Raw genomic sequence first — 21,158 nt, 5'->3', positions numbered from 1 at the left:
CTAAAGCAGGGATTCTGGAAAAAGCATGGCCTTCAAATCTGTCACTGTCAGACTGTTACAAAGAATTTTCAGCCAAGCCCATATATAATACAACAAAGCTTGCCACTGAAATCCACAGCCAAGAACTGTGTAAGTTTTTCAAGAATGTATAGTGTTGTAACAAAGACTATGCTATGAAGCTCACTCAACTTCACCTTAAAGGTCATCTCTGCCCCAGTGGCTATAGGCCTGTGGTTCCCAACCTTTGGTCCTCCAGGTGTTTTGGACTTCAGCTCCCACAATCACTAACAGCTGGAAAACTGGCTGGGATTTCTGGGAGCTGAAGTCCAAAACACCTGGAGGACCAAAGGCTGGAAACCACTGCTTTAGGCCATATGCTTCAGACACCAAATGGGATCCATCAAATGCTGAATGGGACAATCAATGCAACCCAATTTGTTCATCAAATATTATGCTTCAACTCAGCATTCCCACCCAAAATAAGCACTAATATTTTGAAAAGCAAAATTCAAAGCTTCCGCTTGAGTGAACCCTAAGTACATTAATTTGCAGCCACATGCACTCCATTTTACAGGGAGTAGAATTTTCAATAATGAGAGACACCTGCTTTGAACTATTATTTTATTGTCATAATTACAAAAGTGCTGGGTCCTGGCTCTTGGTGCCCGCCAAGTCACCACCCTTTGGAATGACGCTTTGTCCATAGTGAGTGGCATTTCCCACCTGCTGGTGCGTGAGCAGGTGGTGAACACAAGCCAGCTAGCTACAAGGCGGGACAGACAACAGATGCTAGCAGTGCTTCATTAGGCAAGGCTCGAGTGGGCCAGAGCCAGATACATTTAAAAAAGTAATCCAGTGAACAGCAGAGTTTTCTCAATATTACAAGGAAAACAAGACAACAACCTGGGGAGATTCCAGTCTACGAGGCTTTCTTTAGATGGCTCAGAAGAACTACAAGAGCAGAGGGTAGGCAACAGAAAAAGATTGCCCACTTTAAATCTATTAGGGCCTTTCCCCCCATTGGTAGAGGGATAAAAATATTAGAGGAAGGTTTAGTTCTTGCTCATGAATGGCACCTCAGAAGTACCGGTTTTTCACATTCTGTGATTGAAGCCTCAGTAGGTCCCTTTGGTTTCATGAGGCTTTGGCTGAACAAGGTCTGGATGATGAAACAAGCAAATGGAAGCAATGAGAGATGCAAGGTTTGACACAGGAGGGGACTTGCCTGTCCCAGTTGCTTCCAGTCACAGAATGCAAACAGAAGGGACTGCCCGTTCCTCAGGTTATAGGCTATGGTGGTGAGAGGACACTGAAGTACGAACAAGGGAGAAGAAAAGGAAGCAGTGTTTTCTTAAAAACGTTTACAAATCTGAGTCATGGGAGGACAAAGGGTTCCTACTCGCCAATTCACTATAATCATAAACATTTTAAAGTAGATCTATTATGATTTTGCTTCTATGGACAAATAACATTTTCGTCTGAGAAAATGTTACATGAATAGGAGGAAGTTTGTGCCCTCCCCAAAAATAGCCAAAAAAAGTGATTGAGGAGGTGGAAAGGAAAAAGGCATGGCCCATTGGGTGAGACAACTTACTAACCATGATGCTACACGAGAGAGAGCAATATGGCACAGTACAGTAGAAGGGCATTCTGGTAAGGTTTGATAATAAATAAAGCAGAGGCATTGTTGGAATGCTGGCTTTCAGTCAATGGCATTGCAGGATGACCAGGTGTTTACTGTGGAATGCTGTGGATCTGCAAGGACACAGTACTGGGGCGAGTACCGTGATGCTGATGGCAGAGAAGGAATTAAATTGACAGCTAGGCATCGGAGAAAGACATGAGGGGAATGGGCACTCATTGCTACTGGGCACTAGAGGAGAACTTTTTGACAGGTTGGCAGCTACAACATTAGGCACCAAAGAATATTGAAGGGTTGGCTCATATTCCTGAGGCTGTTAGGCACTGAAAAGGGGCATTCTGTGGGAGTTCAACTCATGCCATGGCACTGAAGAGGCCATCATTAAGACTGCTGTACCTTGACAAGGAATGGCACGTGCACCTGAGCTTTGGGGGACCCCACTTCCCAGGCTCCAGTCCCTCATCTTTTGCATCTCTAAAAAGCCAGGCTATTTCACCCTCAGGCTACCACTTTGTAGCCAAAGTATTTGCGTAGCTGCTCCAGGAAGACAAAGGTAAGCACAGTGTGAGGGACCAAGCGAATGCCGGCAGGAACAAGGCCCTGGAATAAGAAAAATTGGTTAGGTTCTGCTGCTGCTAGTTTTGGAAAGCTTACACTTTCTCTGATGCAGGCTGAATCAGGAAGGGAAGGTGGAGCTAGAAAACTAGAAGGTAGAACTGGGTCTCAAAGCGAAGAGGAAACTTAATGTTTGTGTAATTTAGCCACAGATAAGAATCCACCCCACAAACAGAACAGTTTGCTGGGTTGTTGTAGGTTTTTTCGGTCTATATGGCCATGGTCGAGAGGCATTCTCTCCTGATGTTGCCTTATGCAGCTGACTTGCCTGTGCTTGAAAGGGCAAGTAGTTCAATATGGGACTGCAAGTAATGGGGCTGGAAGGCAAAAGCTGCAGTGTTAGGAAGGATACCCTCGCTTCCCTGAAGATGAAAATAACTGGGCAAAAGAAGTGAGTGCCATTGTTTGGCATATCAGGGAAGGAACCAGAAATCATAGCAGGCTTGGTATTTACACTGCCTGTATTCTGTGTGTGACTGAAGTGGCACAACTGCCTAGTGTGTTTTATCAGGGTTTTTTGTATTTTATGATGTCTTTTTCTGCTTTTTTTGTTTATTAAGTTAGGTTGTCCTATATTGTCTAATGTGCTTTGTTTTGATGTAAATTTGTTTGTATGATTTTCTTTTTGGCACTGAATGGTTGCCATATTTGTTGGAAACCGCCCTGAGTCCCTTTGGGGAGATAGGGCAGTATATAAATAATAATAATAATAATAATAATAATAATAATTATTATTATTATTATTATTACCCCTGCTCCCATCCCTTCCACATTACCTTATAAAAAGCCAGTGGCCCAAGCTTGGCAGTTTCCAATGCACAATGCATAACACCCTGGAACAGAAAAGCAAAAAAGACAAGAACTCAGTGTGTGTCTAGACATTCCAGGTACAAAAATAAAGCCAGTGTCTGAGTATCTCAGTCTAGATGCAATAGCCGGGATGAGGCCCAGATATTGTGGTAAAATATCAACAGAAGCAAAGGAGGACGAAGAAGAAAACATTCTGGCAGAAATTGAGGCCAATATGATCCTCAAAGCAAGCAACTACTCAATGAAGATTGAAATGACTTGTCACCAAGGCAAACATGAAGAATCAGATCACTCACCCGATATTCACCCTGGGAATTCATCATCCGCGTCTTCAGCACATCCAAAGGCTGACAGAGGAATGTGGCACATCCTCCCTGAAGTTGTGGTGGGGGGAAGAGACAGACCCTTTTGAGAAACAGCTGGCTGGTCACCAGATGGCATGCTAGTGACTGTTGGAATTCAACCTCACACTGCCCAAGTCTCAAATCCTCAATGAGGAGCTGTTAGTTAGCACTAGAACAGTCTGAGGGTTTTCCTTCCTCCATGTCTCCTGTATGACAGTTGGAATTTATCTAATTTCTTCTCTCCTCTCGGCTTCTGCTCTCATTCTGATTGGTTGTTTAGAATGGATACTTTTCTACAGCAAGGCTTTTGAATCTGATTTTAGCCTTTTATATTGGTGTATGTGCTGTGTGTTCTGAGATCTCTCTCTGTTTGTGTGTCGGGAGAGATGTAGTGATTAATGTTTTTCCCCCTCTTGAAAGAGGGAGAGATGGGTGTTAGAATAACTCAGACCCAGTTCTTGATTATTAAGAAATGCAGTAATTTCTTATAATTGTAAATAAACCCTTTGTGATTTTATAAAGATTGGACTCTGCATGTTCGCCTCTTCTAAGCTCAGAATTCTTTACAGCAATATCACATGTCACTTCACGCTCTGCTCGCTAATGAGCTGATGCTCAACTTTTGTGTCCTGTTTGTTTTTGAGTGCTCTGCTTTGTTTTAGGGTAGTTTCCCCTAACACTGACCACTGGGTAAACTAATCATTATCCTATCCTGTCAAATGGTGGAAGAAAATCTTACCAAAATCTTACTAAGCTATGGCAAGATGATTCTGAAAAACATTTAAACAGTTGTACTGAAATAAGGATGACTTGTCTATCTAGTAAGTCCTGAATAGCTCAGGCATCACAAAGCCAAATTCAGTTTGCAGCGGAGTATGGGAACTTCCAGGCAGTTAACAGCCATCCCACTGCTTTTTGGCTTTGGCAAATTTAAATATGAAGCAAAAACCATGTTTTGTTTGGCATGGTGAAACACTACTTGGTCAGGTCTGGCCTGCCTATATTACCACGTTCTAATGGGATTTCTCTCATGACCCACGCACCAACTGTGATCATTCCACTTCAAAGCGGACAGTCATTCCAGGAGAAGAGTGCAGACTGTAATTTTTGCAAGAAAGGACCTAACTGACCTTTGCAACTCATTCTCATCCCAGCCTTGATAGTTCTATGGATATGGCTTTGGATCTCTACTTCCCTGAAGAGCATTCCAACATTTCATTGTAAAAACCCTACACGCACACAGTTATATACTTACAGCAATAGAACTGGCCAGAAAATGGGTGAAAATATTGTCTGACAGCAAACCAGACCCAAGAACCAACTGCTTAGCCTGGTCATAACAGGAGAGCTGCAGAGAAGCAAAAAATGGTGAGATTTGGCTCCCAATCTGTCAATGGTCACAGACAGAAAAGTTGCTCAAAGCATCCATCATGCCCTGGATTCCAAGAAATCAAGCAAAACAGTGACATTGCTCCCTCATGCTGATATCTCAGGAACACAAGCTATAAAACTAACCTTTGCTCTCTATAGTGTCTGTCAGAAGCAGGTGAGGTTAGGCTGTTGTAGGCCTCACCTTATCTATCAAGTCCAAGACAAAAGGCCGGGGGCACAGACTGAGGGGGTTTGGGTCAGATAGCATCCCAGTCCCTAACCTAGCTTCAGTCCCTCACACTACTGTACACATCTTCCTCCATCACATATCCATTCATTGTGAGATACAAAGGGGGTGAAAAAAAATAAAGCCTTAAACTTTTTGACACCTTGGGTCAAAAGGTTGACAGGGCCTTCTCAGTGGTGGCTCCTTGGTTGTGGAACTCCCTCCCCAGCAACATCAGGCAGGCTCCATCCCTTCAGGTTTTCAGAAAAAGGCTAAAGACTTGGCTTTGCACACAACTGTTCAAAGAATAAGTTGCTATGGGTTTCAACACGGTCTGAATTAAGGATTTGAGCAAGTTTATCAGATGAATGGAACTATGAACCTTATATGTTTTTCATTTGTATACTGTTTTGTGTGTTTTATTCATTAACTGTTAATTGTTTTAACTTTGGGATATGTTTTTACTGTTTATTGTTGGTTTTTACCGGCACTGAATTCTTGCCAGAGCTGTAAGCCTCCTTGAGTCCGCTCGGGTGAGAAAGGCGGGGTAAAAATGAAGTAAGTAAATAAATAAATAGTGTCAAAACTAAAGTTGTATTGCTGCACACTTCTGGCAAGAATTATTCCACATTCTCTGATTCCAGAGATGATACCAGTTGCCCATTAATTCTCACAGATTTCTGTACCACTTAATGTTCTACTATGTTAGAGCTGTCTATAGATTTTGTAAACACATTCTGTCCTCTGAGTATTGCTGCCTATGATGCGCTGACATGGAAGCCTGCTCCTGACAACTCATGGGATGCTGGGGACTCTGTGTCTCACTCTCTAGCACCACCTGGCGAGAGACAAGGGCTCTTCTATGACACTTCCTTGATTCAAGACAAAAGTGCCATTGAATGCTCTCCTATGTCAATCTTCTGGGTGGGTCTGAAGCAAAAAAGAAGATACATAAAGAACCAGGCTGCCTTGAGGTGGGTGTGCCACTGTGACTGCTGGATTCGTACCTGTCCAACAGTAACCAAGGCCCCTCGACTTGATGCCATGGTTCCGCCAGAAAACAATTTCTTTAATCCTTCTGCAAAGACAAAAGAGATCAGAGTAATTAAATGCACACATTATAGATTCTATTCATCCTTCATTTGGATGCTGATCCCAAAACATTCACCCTTCTAAGTTGAACCTGTCTAGAAACAATTGTCTTTTCTTCTCATTAGCTTTTTCACAACTCCAGCTTTTTCAGCCCTGTCAGCATCCAAACTTTTAAAAGTCCTGTTATATTATGGTTTATGAGGAGCAAAACAGAGCCAACCAATAAATGACTTCCCACGATTACCACTGTACTCAGTCACCAACAGAGTCATGGACTTCACTCATCCACTGTGGGAAAGTTTCAATGGGGTGAAATATATGAGTATTTGGCCAAAATTAAGATCAGACACTCAAATATGGTACAATCTGGAATCAAATATATTGATTCTCCACCACAGCAATTACAAAACTAAACAAACTGATAAGTATAAGAACATTTTGAAGGGAAATAGTTGCAGAAATTAATCAGCTGAGATGGGATCAGATGATGCTGAAGATTCAGGATGCTCTTTGGATGTAAGGCTCCCACAATGTTTAGCATAGAATCATTATCTGCGGGTGCCCTAGATGGAGATCCATACAACCCCTTAATTCCATGATGTATACTCCACTTTAGAGGGGAAAGGTCCCTAAAATATCATTATCCCTTTGTAATCATTTTATGTCTTTCCAGTGATTCTCCCATCTTTTTCTCCTCACTATAGAAAATCCATTTGATTGTGACATGAGCAGTGATGCTACAAGTCAAGAGAACATATCACCGTGCTACAAGTCAAGAGAACATATGGCTTGGTAGCTCATGTTGCTGTAATTGGAGTTATGCCAACTTAAGAACTTTCCCAGGTGCTATGTAAGTATCTCTTTCTCTGGCTTTGAAATGGCAGGTGAGTTGGACCATGATACACTGCCATGATACACAGCTAGGGTGGTGGTGGTTGGAACTACACCCCGGTGTCCCCCAGTAGTTGGTATGCAACCAGGGTAAAAGCAGTAGCTTTTGTTCACCTGGTCATCAGGGTGAATGACAGTTGTTCCTCCTTTCTTGACTGCATTACAGTATTGCCAATAATCAAGACACAACACTATTTCCTCTGGAGGCACGGATGAGCCGTGGCAGTACATTCTGACATCAGCACACAGCCAGGGAAGAAGGAACAACTATCACTTTGGCCCCTTCCACATAGCTGAACAAAATTCACATTGAACTGGATTATATGGCACTGTGGACTCAGATAATCCAGTTCAAAGCAGATAATGTGGATTATCTGCCTTGATATTCTGGATTATATGGAAGTGTAGAAGGGCCCTTTTTTGACCTCCAGTATCAGTACCCTGGCGGAGCAACACTTAGAGGGGTTTTTTTAAGATTTTGTAGCAACAAGTAACCACATTTAAATTTATAAATATTTTGAGTAAAATAAATAAACCGTTACAGAATCATTCAGATCACCCATAATGGCAGATAGCTGTTACTTGGACTTTCCACTTCCCTACCCACAACACTGAAAAAAAATCATTATCAGATCTACAAGTATAGAAAATCTATTGCAAATTGCCTTGCAGCTTACAAAGGATGTGCAATGAATTACAGATGGTAGAAACTATCCATCTAAAAGCAAGCCAAGGGCTTCTTTTACTTTAAATTTTAGTACTAATCACAAATACGTTTCAGCAGATTTTTAAATGTTCATGATCATGTATGATTCATGGGTAACTAAGCATACCTTCTAAAGCCTCCTTCCAGTACACCATCAAAGGGAGACTCTTATCTCTGAATACAAGTAGTCTTCACACTGGGTATCTACATGTTTGCACAGTTTTACAACGAGGATTTAGCATGGGTATCATCCGGGGAGGCCCTTCTCTCGGTCCCGCCTGCCTCACAGGCACGCTTGGCGGGGACTAGGGAGCGGGCCTTCTCGGTGGTGGCCCCCCGGCTGTGGAACTCCCTCCCTGCTGAAATTAGACAGGCGCCTTCCCTCATGGCCTTCCGTAAGGGCCTGAAGACCTGGCTCTTCGAAAAGGCCTTCAATTAAGTGCTATGTACTGGAATGACCACCGGAATGGACTATGACCACGAGATTGATTATGACCCAAACAAGACGAAGCGGATTTTTAGTTTAATTAGTTGTGTGTTAGTTGATGTGCGTCATGATCTGGATTTACTGTAACTGTTGTCTTTATGTTCTATGTTCTGTACACCGCCACGAGTCGCCTTCGGGCTGAGAGTGGCGGTTAACAAATGCAAATAATAATAATAATAATAAATAATAATATTCCAATTAATTTTGGCAGTTATCCTACAGACCCTTGCTTTGGAGTAATTTGGATGACTATGAACCTGGCTGCATACCGAGATATTCCATTCCTTGTCCTCTTTGCTTGATTCCCAGAACATCACCAGGCGGTAAGAAGGTCTCACTGTGTGCCCTGGTGCTGGGCATTAAAGACAGCAAGAGAGGGTCTTACTCCTCCACCTACTGATCTTTCTCATTTTCCCTTTTCCTAGATTAACAGGAACAAGTCTTTTTAACTCTTCTTTCCAGAGCTCGAAATGTTCGCCCTCTCTGAAGGTGCAAACATCAACAATATATTTTATGTCTTGAATTATGTGTCATATGTAAATTATCCATCCCTTTTCTCCCATAATTCAAACAGACCCAAGCCAGACCTTCAAATACCTTAGAATCACTGAATGCTACTGACAATAATGGGCAACCAACTAAGCCACTGTGGTTACTAGCTGTGCACACAGCTTTGCCCATTCTGCAGCAGCTGTTTTTGCCTTTGAACTCTGTCCCAAACACAGCTCTCTATTAGGACCACTGGTGCAACGGATTAAACCCTTGTGGCAGCAGGAATGCTGACCGAAAGGTCATTGGTTCGAATCCGGGGAATGTGTGAGCTCCCATCTGTCAGCTTCAACTTCTCATGTGGGGACATAAGAGAAGCCTCCCACAGGATGGCAAAACATTCAGGCATCTCCTGGGCAATGTTCTTGCAGATGGCCAGTTATCTCACACCAGAAGCGACTTGCAGTTTCTCAAGTCACTCCTGAGGTGAAAAAAAATAAATTAGCACCCGTTGCCTGCAACACAGGATTGTCCCTAAAAGTCAGGTTTCCCACATTGCATAGAAAAGGATTCTCTCCAATGTCAATTTGTCACATTCAGGGAGAAAAGACTTCCAAGGTTTCTCAAAATTGCAGTCCAGTTCTGCTGTGTGTTAGTCAAATTCTTACCTTCACGAAATACCCGGTACAACCCATCCAAGGCATGTGAGTAGCTAGGAAACAAGGAGAGATGATTAGCTGCCTTCACCTGCTTGCATTTGCCACAGTGCTCTCACCCTTACAACTCTGGTAGGCACAGCAGGGATACTGCCTTCAACTGAAAAGGCACCTGAAGCTTGAAACATTGGGTGTCTGTCCCTCAGTGGCCGAGCAGCTTGAGTGGAAGCCCAGGATGACTCCATCCAAACTTCCACATTCTTATGCCTCCCCCACTCCCCAAATATATGTAGATATAGGTAAAGGTAAAGGTTTCCCCTGAATTTAAGTCTAGTTGTGTCCAACTCAGGGAGGATGGTGCTCATCTCAATTTCTAAGCCGAAGAGCTAGCGTTGTCTGTAGACACCGCCAAGGTCATGGGGCCAGCATGACTGCATAGAGCTCCATTACCTTCCCCCTGAAGTGGTACCTATTGATCTACTCACGTTTACATGTTTTCAAACTGCTAGGTTGGCAGAAGCTGGGGTTAACAGTGGTAGCTCACCCTGCTCCCCAGATTTGAACCACCAACCTTTTGGTCAGCAAGTTCAGCAGCTCAGTAGTTTAACCTGCTGCGCCAACAGGGGGGGGGGGCATATGTATGTATACCCTGTGGAATTCTGATACTTACTTGCGCCTCAGATGAGCTGGCTGTTTCATATCATTCTGCATCCTGGAAAAGAAATATTGCAATACTGAGAAGATTACGAAATAAACAGTTTTGCCACCCCATCGCCCCATAATGTTATATATGAGTTTACACATCAGAAAGGGGACTAACATAAGGTGAAAGTGTGGGCCCACTAGGTGTGGTTTAACACACATTCCCATCAGCATTAGCCAGCTTGGCCAGTTTTTTTTTTTGTCATGTCAGGAGCGACTTGAGAAACTGCAAGTCGCTTCTGGTGTGAGAGAATTGGCCGTCTGCAAGGACATTGCCCAGAGGACACCCGGATGTTTTTGATGTTTTATCATCCTTGTGGGAGGCTTCTCTCATGTCCCCGCATGAGGAGCTGGAGCTGACAGAGGGAGCTCATCGGCACTCTCCCCGGATTTGAACCTGCGACCTGTTGGTCTTCAGTCCTGCCGGCACAGGGGTTTCACCCACTGCGCCGGGGCTCCACACCTTGGCCAGTACTAAGGCATGATGGGAATAGTACTTCATCAATGTCTAGCAGGTCTCCTTTGGTGGAGACATATTTTGGGATTTTATTAGGAGTACTGCCAGTATAATTTTCCCCATCCCTTGATCTCCCTTTCCATTTTCTGCATTGAATTCCTTGCAAAGATGGCTCATGAGATTCTGAACAGGACAAAGACCAGCCCAGGAAAAGAGGAAAGGGGTACTGACCTGACATTCACCATATCAGCCGGGGTCCCCACAAACCCACCAGTGAAACCTGCAACCAGAGAACAGCGGGTGAAAGGGGACTGTACAACCTGTCCTGATCCGGCCTTCCTTCCTGCGCTTGTCAAGCCCCAGCTCACCTCCTACTGCGGCTAGCAACACCTTCTGGTAGAAAGGCATGGGCCCCTCGGCACCCTGGCTCAAGTGATCCCGCACAGTCTCATAGATGGCAAAGCGGGTGAGGGAGTACGTGATCTGAGGAAGTAGAAAGAGTATGGCAGCATTGTCTCAGGCCCTGGCTGCCCTGCTCAGCACATGGAGCGTCTTGTAGGGATTTAGCTTAGGCACAGCTCTGTGCGAGAAGCAGCTAGGTTACCAGTCAGTACACAGAGGGGGGAAAGCTATGATCACTATCACACACAAGCTGTTAAATCAAGAAATTGCCTTCTTTTTTGGAGGATGCTGGGAGAAGCTGCAGAGTTCTGAGAGGCCATGACGAAGCCCGGAAGCTGGCCTGTGAAGCCCCGGCAACACAAGAAGCAGGACTGAATGGAGGGCGAGGAGCAATATTTGACATAGCTCGAGTCTCACCTGTCGACAAAGGGAGGCGCTCAATCCACTGTAAAGTGCCAGAAAGCCATTGTTGCGGACCACATGCACAGCCATCCCTGTCATGCGCATCTTCACTTCTTGCTGGGTTTGCAGATGGACCTATACATATGAAGCAGGGAGAAGAAACAGGTTAGGCTGTGTTGGCTGCGCTCTCCTCATGCCCGAGCAGACATTGCTGGGATGGCAGGGAGATCGACTATGCAGGCACTTCTGATGCAGCAATCTCCCAATCAGCAAGATCGTTGTTAAATGCCTTCAAATTGAATTTAACTTATGGAGACACTATGAATGAGGCCACTTCCACACAGCTAAATAAAATCCCACATTTTCTGCTTTGAACTCGAATATATGGCAGCGTGGACTCCGATAACTCAGTTTAAAGCAGATACTGTGGGATTATCTGCATTGATATTCTGGGTTATAGTGCTTTCTAACTTACCAAGCATTACTGTGTATTTTCTGGTGAGTCATGTCAACCCACTGCCACCGGTGGCGCAGTGGGTTAAAGCCCTGTGCCGGCAGGACTGAAGAGCGACAGGTCGCAGGTTCGAATCCAGGGAGAGCGCGGATGAGCTCCCTCTATCAGCTCCAGCTCCCCATGTAGGGACACAAGAGAAGCCTCCCTCAAGGATGGTAAACACATCAAAACATCCGGGCGTCCCCTGGGCAATGTCTTTGCAGACGGCCAATTCTCTCACACCAGAAGCGACTTGCAGTTTCTCAAGTAGCTCCTGACATGACCAAAAAAAAAATTGATATTGCTCCCGGTGGTGTGATGGGTTAAACCTTTGTGCCGGCAGGACTGCTGACCAAAAGACTGCTCCCATCTGTCAACTCCAGCTAACCATACAGGGACATGAGAGAAGCCCCCCACATGATGGTAAAGCATCTGGGCATCCACTGGGCAATGTCCTTGCAGATGGCCAATTCTCTCACATCAGAAGCAACTTACAGTTTCACAAGTCACTCCCGACATGAAAAAAAAGCAATGTACAGCAGCCTCAGTTTAGTCATTTTGGCCTCTACGGAGAGTTCTGACCTGATTTGTTCTAGGACCAATTTATTTGTCTTTTTAGCAGTCCATGGTATCTATTGAACTCTTCTCCAGCAATGTATCAGTAATTAATTTTAATTCAGTGCCAGGAGTTACTCTCTCCTAAAGTTTCAAGGGAGCTTTTATTAACTGTAAACATGCTAGTTCTGCAGGCCAATTATTTATGTTTACAAGTCCCATTTCCTAATAACACTTGCAAGAAAGTCAACACTTTTGTATAAGAATGCATAATATTGATATTTCATTATCTTCCACCCCCTTCCCCACCCCAAAAGAGACCTGGAAAGGGGCAAGTGACTTCTAGCTATCTTGCCCCTATAAAGCTCTTTCCTCTTCATCGGGATGGAACAGAACCCATTCTTTCCACAAAGGCAAGGTCTAGAGCTTAGATGCTGCTAAAAATCAATTCCCACAATTTTACCCATGTTCTATCTACCACAAGGGAGAGCTTGCAATGTTTCAGATTTCAATTCCTAGAAGCTTCAGTCAACATGGGCTATGGCCAGGGATTGTGGGAGTTATAGCCCAAAACTTCCAACAGGCCAAAGGTTCTCCAGTCCTAGGCTACTAGATACCACTGCTTTCCCCTTGGTCGGGGTTTGTGGGAGTTACAGTCCAAAACCTCTAACAGGTCAAAGGTTTTTCAGTCCAGATCTATCTGATACTACTCCCTTACAATTGGCAAACCTTTGCTCGTATTTGATGCCCTCATAATAAAGCAAGCCAAATTAATTTGGATGTTCTAACAAGAGCAAAGGACAGTACTGAGAACAGAAGATTGTAGCCTACCTGCAGCTTGGAATACACTTCAATGGGTGTCATCACTAGAGAATGAAACCACTTTTAAATCCAGTTTCTGCCTCCTGCAGAATTCTGGGGTTTGTAGTGTAGGGAGGAGCCTTTAACAGCCTCATTAAAATACAAACCCTACAATTCTGCAGGAATTATTAGTAGTCCGCCGAGGGAATGTCTTAAGTTTTACACATCTTCTTTTGGTCTCTCATTCATTTCTTATTCAATTTAATTCCTAATGCCTAGTATTATATATTAAGTTTATTTTTCCTTCTTAGGTACTTTTTTAATTGGTTCCAGTTTATTGATTTTTCCTTGCTCTGATCCTTTAGTAGATATGAGAGTCTATCCAAGTCCATACATTCTACTGCTTTCTTAAACCATTCGTCATTAGAGGGAATTTCTTTAGTTTTCCACTTTTTCGTGATTAGTATTCTTGCAGCTGCAGATAGATAATCCCCCCCCCCCCCCATTGCTCTTTAAGTCGAGGTTTGTTATGTTCAGCAAATAGTACTCTGGTTTCATTTCAAATTTTGTTTTAATTATATTTTGTATATGTTTGTGGACCAATGACCACCACTTTTGGATCTCCTTGCAACCCCAGAATAGATGATAATATGTTCCTGTTTCTTTCTTACATTTCCAACATAAATTGTTGTGTTTTCTGTTGAATTTGGAAAGTTGGACCGGCGTTAGATGCCATCGGTAAAAGACTTTATACCAGTTCTCTATTATGGTGGTGGCTCTTGTGAGTTTAATTTTATTCTTCCAAATCTGTTCCCATTCATTGAATAGTATTGTGTGTCCTATATCTCTCGCCCATTTGATCATGTTTTCCTTTATCAAGTCTTTTTTGTTGCTCCATTCTAGAAGGCTTTGGTATATTATTGTAATCACTTTCCCCCCTTTTTCATTATTATATCCCAACAGGTGCCGTTTTCGTTAAATCCTACTTTTAAATCTTCCTTAAAATATTCTTTAGCCTGAAGATAATGGAACCAGCCTATTTCCCCATCTATTTCCTTTAACTCTTCCATGGATCTTAAACGCCATTCATTGTTATCTTTTATTAAGATTTTTTTATAGGAGAGCCATCTCTCCCTGGGAATTTCCCTCTTGTGGAATGCCTCCGTCGGTGATAAGCACATGGGTGTTCTATTGTAGATGTATTCCTTGTATTTGTTCCATACTTTTAATAGTGAGGATCGTATGTAATGATTGTTAAAGTTTTTTTTCTATTCTGGCTTTCCCATACCATAAATAGGCATGCCAGCCTCTTCTGATATCATGTCCTTCCAATACAAGAATTTCTTTTGGTTCAAGTGTAGCCCAGGCTTTAGTCCATAACAGGGCACACGCTTCGAAATACAATTGCAAATCTGCCATTGCTAAGCCTCCCCTACTTCTTGCATCTGTCAAAGTTTTTAATTTAATCCTTGGCTTTTTCCCATCCCAAATGAAATTCAAAATATCTTTGTTCCAGAAACCAGATTTAAAGTGGTTTCATTCTCTAGTGTGATGAAGAGAGGTCCCAGATATCAGGCCATATGCAATCTGACAGGCTTTGATGAAATGCAGAGCAGCTGATGTTTATAGTACAGCTAAAAGAAGAATCTAGGTGAAAGGCACATATGCTGATAAAAATCAAAATTACTAGCAGGGTCATTGGCTGGCGGGCCTCCTGTAGAAAGAGAAGGGTCAAATAACTGAAGGTGGAAGAGGTGGTGGCCTGTATGAGTTCTGCATTGGTCGTGGGGGAAAAGAGCACACACACTGCTAGCCCCACTTGTTACACCAGTCTTACATCATCCAACCATACTCAGGATGATTGCAGAGGAAAAAAAATCCAAATAATAGTTGGCCTGAGAGGGTGCAAACTGGCTGCAGCAGGTCCCAAAATGACAAAAAGGAAGAATATAGAATCACAGTGTTAGAAGAGACCTTATGGATCATCCAGTCCAACCCCTTGACAAGAAGCAGGAAAAAGTAAATACAATAAAATAAATAAAAACTGTTTATTATCTGAAGTGTTTCAGATAATAAATCCTTAGCACAAGCCAAGCTACAATTGGGAGAGCTCAGGGTTCCCTCACTCTGGTCAAGAGATCTGGTTCGTGAAGGACTGATCCAGATGAGACTGATGGGAATTTATTTCAGCTGATGCTGCTGAGATACCAGCTGCCGGGAGAGGGCAATGAAGAGCCCGATGGAGCCTGGATGGGCAGAGTTCCCAGGCAGCCAGTGGGAGCTCAAAGATCTATTGTGAAGGATGAAGCTGGAATTTGTTCATCAAGACAACACAAAAGCAGGCAGTGATGGAAACTGAAATCTGCTGAGTCTCCAGCATTTGCAAATTCATGATGCCATAACAAGAGAACGAGATGTCTCCCTCACACAGGACCAGGCCAAACATGCATAATGTGGAGGAAGCAATGGGTGGGTGAGAAAAAAAGGACAGGTTTTGCCTGTTCATGTACAAGCCGATGGACAAAGAAACATCAGGGAAGCTAAATTTCTCTCTGCCAAGCTAGTTACCTTTCCAGTTTATTCAGACTGATCATCTTCCTATCCACTTGAAGCCTATGGGCTATGGGTTGCTGGGAGTTTTCCAGGCTGTCTGGCCATGTTCCAGAAGCATTCTCTCCTGACATTTCACCCACATCTATGGCAGGCATCCTCAGAGGTTGTGAGGTCTGTTGGAAACAAGGTAAGTGGGGTTTATATATCTGTAGAATGTCCAGGATGGGAGAAAGAACTCTTTGTCTGTTTGAGGCAAGCGTGAATGTTGCAATTAGCCACCTTGATTAGCAGTGAATGGCCTTGCAGCTTCAAAGCCTGGCTAGTTGCTGCCTGGGGTGGAATCAGACAGCTGCAACATTCGCAATTGCCTCAAACAGACAAGAGTTCTTTCTCCCACCCTGGACATTCCACGGATATATAAACCTCACTTGCGTAGTTTCCAACAGACCTCACAACCTCTGAGGATGCCTGCCATAGATGTCAGCGAAACGTCTGGAGAGAATGCTTCTGGAACATGGCCATATAGCCCAGAAAACTCACAGCAACTCTGTGATTCCAGCTATGAAAGCCTTTGACAACCTATGGGCTACATTTATTAGTTGGTTTTGTCCAGTGAGTTGGGAAGAAAGCATAGCTCTTACGTTGCTGTTTGTGTGCCATCAAGTTATTTCCGACTTATGGCAACACTAAGGCAAATCTGTCACAGGGTTTGCTTAGCAAGATTTGTCAAGTGGGGTTTGTCACTCTCTTCTGAGGCTGAAAGAATATTACTTCTCCAAGATCATCTGGTAAATTTCTATCAGCAGGTGGAGATCTGAACTCTGATCTCGAGTCATAGTCCAATGCTCAAACACTATACCATACTGACTCTCTGCAGCTTTTATAAGCCAGACCAAAACTCAATTGCTAATCCCTCTGTAGTTGAGGCACACAGAAACAAAGAGGGCAACCGAGCCACATTAAGCAGCTTCCGCCAGAACATCTTGCAAGCCCTGATGAAGGAGAGAGTGGGACTGGCCTGGGTCTGTTGGTAGAGGCCTCTTTCTGGAACACAATTGCTGTGGGGATAGACATCTCATCAGCCTGAGCCAGCATAGACAACAGTACTGTTGGCACAGGTGATGTTGTACTGATAGGCTATTGATATCCAATAGAACTCCAATGTGCTGATGATAACGTAATCTGTGCATTCAGAAGAAGACCTACAAACTCTAAAAACCTACAAGCTCTATAAACCTTTGCAGAAGCATGTGAGAAGCTCGGCCTCTCATTGAACATCGAGAAAACCAATGTGCTCTTTCAGCAAGCACCAGCCAGTCCTTTTGAAATGCCAGAAATACAGCTTAATGGTGTAACGTTTGAAAATGTTCACCATTTCTGCTACCTTGGCAGCCACCTCTCCACAAAAGTCAACATTGACACTGAAATTCAACACTGCCTGAGCTCTGAGAGTGCAGCATTTTTCCAAATGAAGCAAAGTGTTTGAGGACTGGGACATTTAAAGATGAGCTTAAAGCCAACCTTAAAAACTGGCATAGACACTGAGAACGGGGAAGCCCTGGCCCTTGAGCGCTCTAACTGGAGGTCAGTTGTGACCAGCAGTGCTATGGAATTCAAAGAGGCATGAATGGAGGGCAAAAGGGAGAAACGTGCCAAGAGGAAGGCGTGTCAAGCCAACCCTGACCGGGACTGTCTTCCACTTGGAAACTGATGCCCTTACTGTATAAGAATATGCAGATCAAGAATAGGGCTCTACAGTCACTTACGGACCCACAACCAGGACACTACACTTGGAGGGCCATCATACTCTGACAATGAGGGATCGCCTAAATAAGTAAGCAAGATATCCAATGCAGTGTACCCCTGTCCCTCCCCTCTCTCTGAAACATGTGCTACTCTGATTCTTGATTTTTCTACCTTTTTGATTTGCCTCTCAGAGGTGAATAGTGGAAGCAGAGCCTTGCCTTCAACTGTTTAAGGAAGACCTGACTTCATTTTTAATCAATTCAGTCACAATCGACACCCACAGTCACAATCGTTGAGTCTCAGAAACAAATGCAAGAAGGACATTGGTACTGGGGCACTAAATACAAAATACAAGATAATGTAGTAGGATCAGTTCCTTTCTTTTTGTGGACTCTGGGGGCCCTTCCACACAGCCCTATGTTATAGAAAATAACACATTATCTGAGTGTGGACTCAGATAACCTAGTTTAAAGCAGATATTCTGGGATATAGGGCTGTATGGAAGGGCCCTGGGAAGACATGTCAATCAATAAGAGTTGTGTACTAGAGATTCTAAAGAAATATATTTCCTGATTTTGGTCTTCCTGGCCTTGGCCAGGGCACTCCCCCCTCCCCTTGATTTCTGTTCTATACAACAATATCTGATGCAATATCTTTTGAGAGAGAAGCACGGAGTTATAACTTTTGAGCTCCATTTGTATTGGCAAGTCTATTCATTTCATGAGACACTTAGGATTTCGCTCTCAGGCCCCTCCCACACCGCCCCTATATCCCAGAACCTGATCCCAGATTATCTGCCTTAAACTAGATTATATGAGTCTCCACTGCCAGATAATGTGGGATAAGAAGATAATCTGGGATCAGATCCCGGTATATAGGGGCCTCAGTAAACCTCGCTCAGAGACGAAACAGATAGAAGCCTACCATTTGAGCCACAGTTCTCATACTGTTTGAACATAACATAACCTTTGGCTGTCCAGAACTTTTAGACTACTTTTCCAATTACTCTGTATAATTTGTCATGATGGGAGTACTGCCGAAGCTTCCCTCCTCTGTAATTCATTTAAGGAGAGTTTTGTACATGGCTCCTGGGCCTCCATCTGGGCCTGAATGCCCTGCAAGTGGCGGGAAGACTCCTGCCAGCCACTGGCTTCTTGGGGAAAGCTTCCTGGAAGGTAGCCAAGGCCTCCAGGCCAGGAGAACTGCCCCCAAAGGGTACACCAGTGGATGCCAGCCTGGTTTTCCTAGGCAACGAGACGCCTGGGGCTGCCAGGAAGGGAATGCCAATGGGGCCAGTGTCTCCTGCCCAGGCAACTGGGAAAAGCGCTCCTCATGAGCTGCAAAGCCAAAATGGCAGCTTCCACTAGGCTGGGGAATGTGTGCCAGAGTGGGGAGAAGCTGCTGCTTATACTCCCCATTCAGCTTCCATGCCAGGAGTAGTGTAAGTGTATGTGTGGGTATCTCCCTTTCCTTTCTCCCCTCCCTCCAATCAGTCTGCCCTAGACTACACTAAGGCCCCTTCCACACAACCCTATATCCCAGAATATCAAGGCAGTAAATCCCACATGATCTGAGTGTGGACTCAGATAACCCAGTTCAAAGAATATGTGGGATTTTCTGCCTTGGTATTCTGGGATATAGGGCTGTGTGGAAGGGCCCTAAAAGTGCAAAGCTTGGGGAGGACTGGGTTTGAAAAAGCATTCCCAGAGAGCACCCACTATTATTATTATTATTATTCTGCTTTTCTCTCCAACAAGGAGACTCAGGGCCCTTCCACACAGCCCTATATCCCAGAATATCAAGGCAGAACATCCCACAATGTCTGCTTTGAACTGAGTTATCTGAGTCCACACTCAGATAATGTGGAATTTCCTGCCTAGATATTCTGGGATATGGGGCTGTGTGGAGGGGCCCTCAAAGTGGTTGACATTGCAAACCTTTTAGTATAGTTTAAAATCTACACGTGTAACATTCAAACTTGAATCTTTGAATGTGGAGGAGAGAGTAAAGGTGCATCTACACCAGGCATGGGCCAACTTGGGCCCTCCCTCCAGGTGTTTTGGACTTCAACTCCCACCATTCCTAACAGCCTACCGGCTGTTAGGAATGGTGGGAGTTGAAGTCCAAAAAACCTGGAGGGAGGGCCCAAGTTGGCCCATGCCTGATCTACACTGTGCAATTCATGCGGTTTGGCACCACTTGGCTGAGTGCTATGGCATCCAAGTCCTGTAAGGCCTTCGTCCTTCCGTGCCCCAAAGGCTGGCAGTGAAGCGTGGGGCCAAAGTGGCTGCGGTGTCGCTGCACCCGCTTGTCCCAAGGGCTCCTTCCAGGCTTGGAGGAGGGAGAGCCTTGGGGAGGCGGAGGGGACGCACCTTGAGCAGGTCGAGCGGGTGGGTGCAGCAGGCGGCCCCGCAGGAGGCCAGGCCCCCGAAGTACCAGCGGGACACGCGCTTCTCCGCCATCGCGACGGCCCTTCTCCTCTCTCTCTCTCTCTCTCTCTCTCTCTTTCCCTCTCCGCCTCTGCCCCGTGGAGCACGCAAGCCCGGCCTCGCTCCTGGTGGCCCCCCTCCCTCCCCGCCTTAAAGGGGCAATGCCCACCCGCTCGGACGGAGGGAAGTCCTCCTTAAGAGAGGCACGTTGAGGAAGGCGGGCCCTTCCTCCCTCCCTCCGTCCCTGCCGGCGTGTTCCCGCCCACGTAGCTGAGTGGAGGCGGTGCTTCTCCTCTACTTTCGCTCTGGGCTCATTAGAGCCAAATCCCAGCTCTGCTTAAATCGATCCCCTGAGCTCCTTTAATCCCCACACCTATCAGATTCACACCCCGCGGTCGCCTTGATTAGCATTTAATGGCCTTGCACCTTCAAGGTCTGGCTACTTCCTGCCTGGGGGAATCCTTTGTTGGGAGGTTATTAGTTAGCCCAGCTAATCAAGGTGGCTGTGCTGGTATGGCTGTACCAGGAGCTCCAACTTTATTTTCTTTCTGTTATGTTTGCAGTCATAGGGCAGGCTACCTGTCCATCATAATTAAGCTTTGGTTCCGCCCCTTGTTCAGGGCTCTGGGAGGGAAAGGAGCCATTTTTTGGTCAGTCTCACATAAGGAAGCTAAGCTATAGGACGCAGACCAGCTCGTCCCATAGAAAAGCTTCTTTTCTCAAGAACATCCAGGGAAACAGAAATTCCAGGGGAAAGGTCCCAAGGCTCTGGCTGAGAGCTCACAGCAATCATAGGGAAAACAGCCCTGAAGTTTTCAAAGAGTTCTCGGAGAAAGGACAGCATTACAGATCCACTGAAGTCCAGCTGAAATATCTACAAACCTCGGCTGGTAGGTCTACTCGATATCCAGATGCATTTGGAATCTATGCCAAAGAGGCATAGATAGTAAACAGCCTGGGACAGTTTAAATAGGGTTTTTTTCTTACAGAGAAAGTACAGTTAATCAAAGTCAGGTACCAGTCCATTGAGGACTAGACTAAGAAAGCCTTGAAGTGTTGTTTGAACCATTGAAGATTTGTTGTTTGTTCCATAATAAAGACTTTGTTGTATCATTAAAGACTCTAAAGACCATCACTTCAGAAAAATCCCTGAGAATCTCTCTTTGAGGCCCCCCTGGCTTCCCACTGGGCTTAAAAGTATATGTCCTATAGAAAAGACAGCTGTTACAGGCCCCGCGCGTGACAGAATAGTGGCTAATTGCAACATTCACACCTGCCTCAAGCAGACA

At 44.7% G+C, this 21,158-nt stretch overlaps 1 protein-coding gene across 1 annotated transcript; it reads right to left on the bottom strand.

The window, feature by feature from the left end:
• Window positions 1-607: 607 nt before the first annotated feature.
• On the bottom strand, window positions 608-20,062 carry SLC25A10 (solute carrier family 25 member 10). The gene is made up of 11 exons (XM_060764884.2): window positions 19,813-20,062; window positions 11,308-11,427; window positions 10,857-10,971; window positions 10,720-10,768; window positions 10,000-10,041; window positions 9,342-9,385; window positions 6,016-6,086; window positions 4,667-4,759; window positions 3,364-3,441; window positions 3,034-3,090; window positions 608-2,242 (listed from the first exon to the last, which is right to left on the bottom strand). Exons 1-11 carry the CDS (start codon window positions 19,900-19,902, stop codon window positions 2,141-2,143), a joined length of 861 nt encoding a protein of 286 aa, XP_060620867.1. The 5' UTR covers window positions 19,903-20,062; the 3' UTR covers window positions 608-2,140.
• Between the last annotated feature and the right edge of the window lie 1,096 nt (window positions 20,063-21,158).

This window comes from Anolis sagrei, chromosome 2, assembly GCF_037176765.1.
Source record: "Anolis sagrei isolate rAnoSag1 chromosome 2, rAnoSag1.mat, whole genome shotgun sequence".
In the NCBI taxonomy this organism is placed as follows: domain Eukaryota; kingdom Metazoa; phylum Chordata; class Lepidosauria; order Squamata; family Dactyloidae; genus Anolis; species Anolis sagrei.
The sequence above is the reverse complement of the archived record's forward strand: the minus strand, read 5'-3'. Positions and strand labels throughout refer to the sequence as shown.

Excerpts from the sequence above, each read along its gene's own strand:
- SLC25A10 (XM_060764884.2), bottom strand. The coding sequence starts at position 19,902 with ATGGCGGAGAAGCGCGTGTCCCGCTGGTACTTCGGGGGCCTGGCCTCC. Across the intron at positions 10,042-10,719 it reads GCTGATATGGTGAATGTCAG|GATGCAGAATGATATGAAAC; the intron begins GTCAGTACCCCT and ends TTTCTTTTCCAG. Across the intron at positions 4,760-6,015 it reads CCTTGGTTACTGTTGGACAG|CTCTCCTGTTATGACCAGGC; the intron begins GTACGAATCCAG and ends GCTTCTCTGCAG.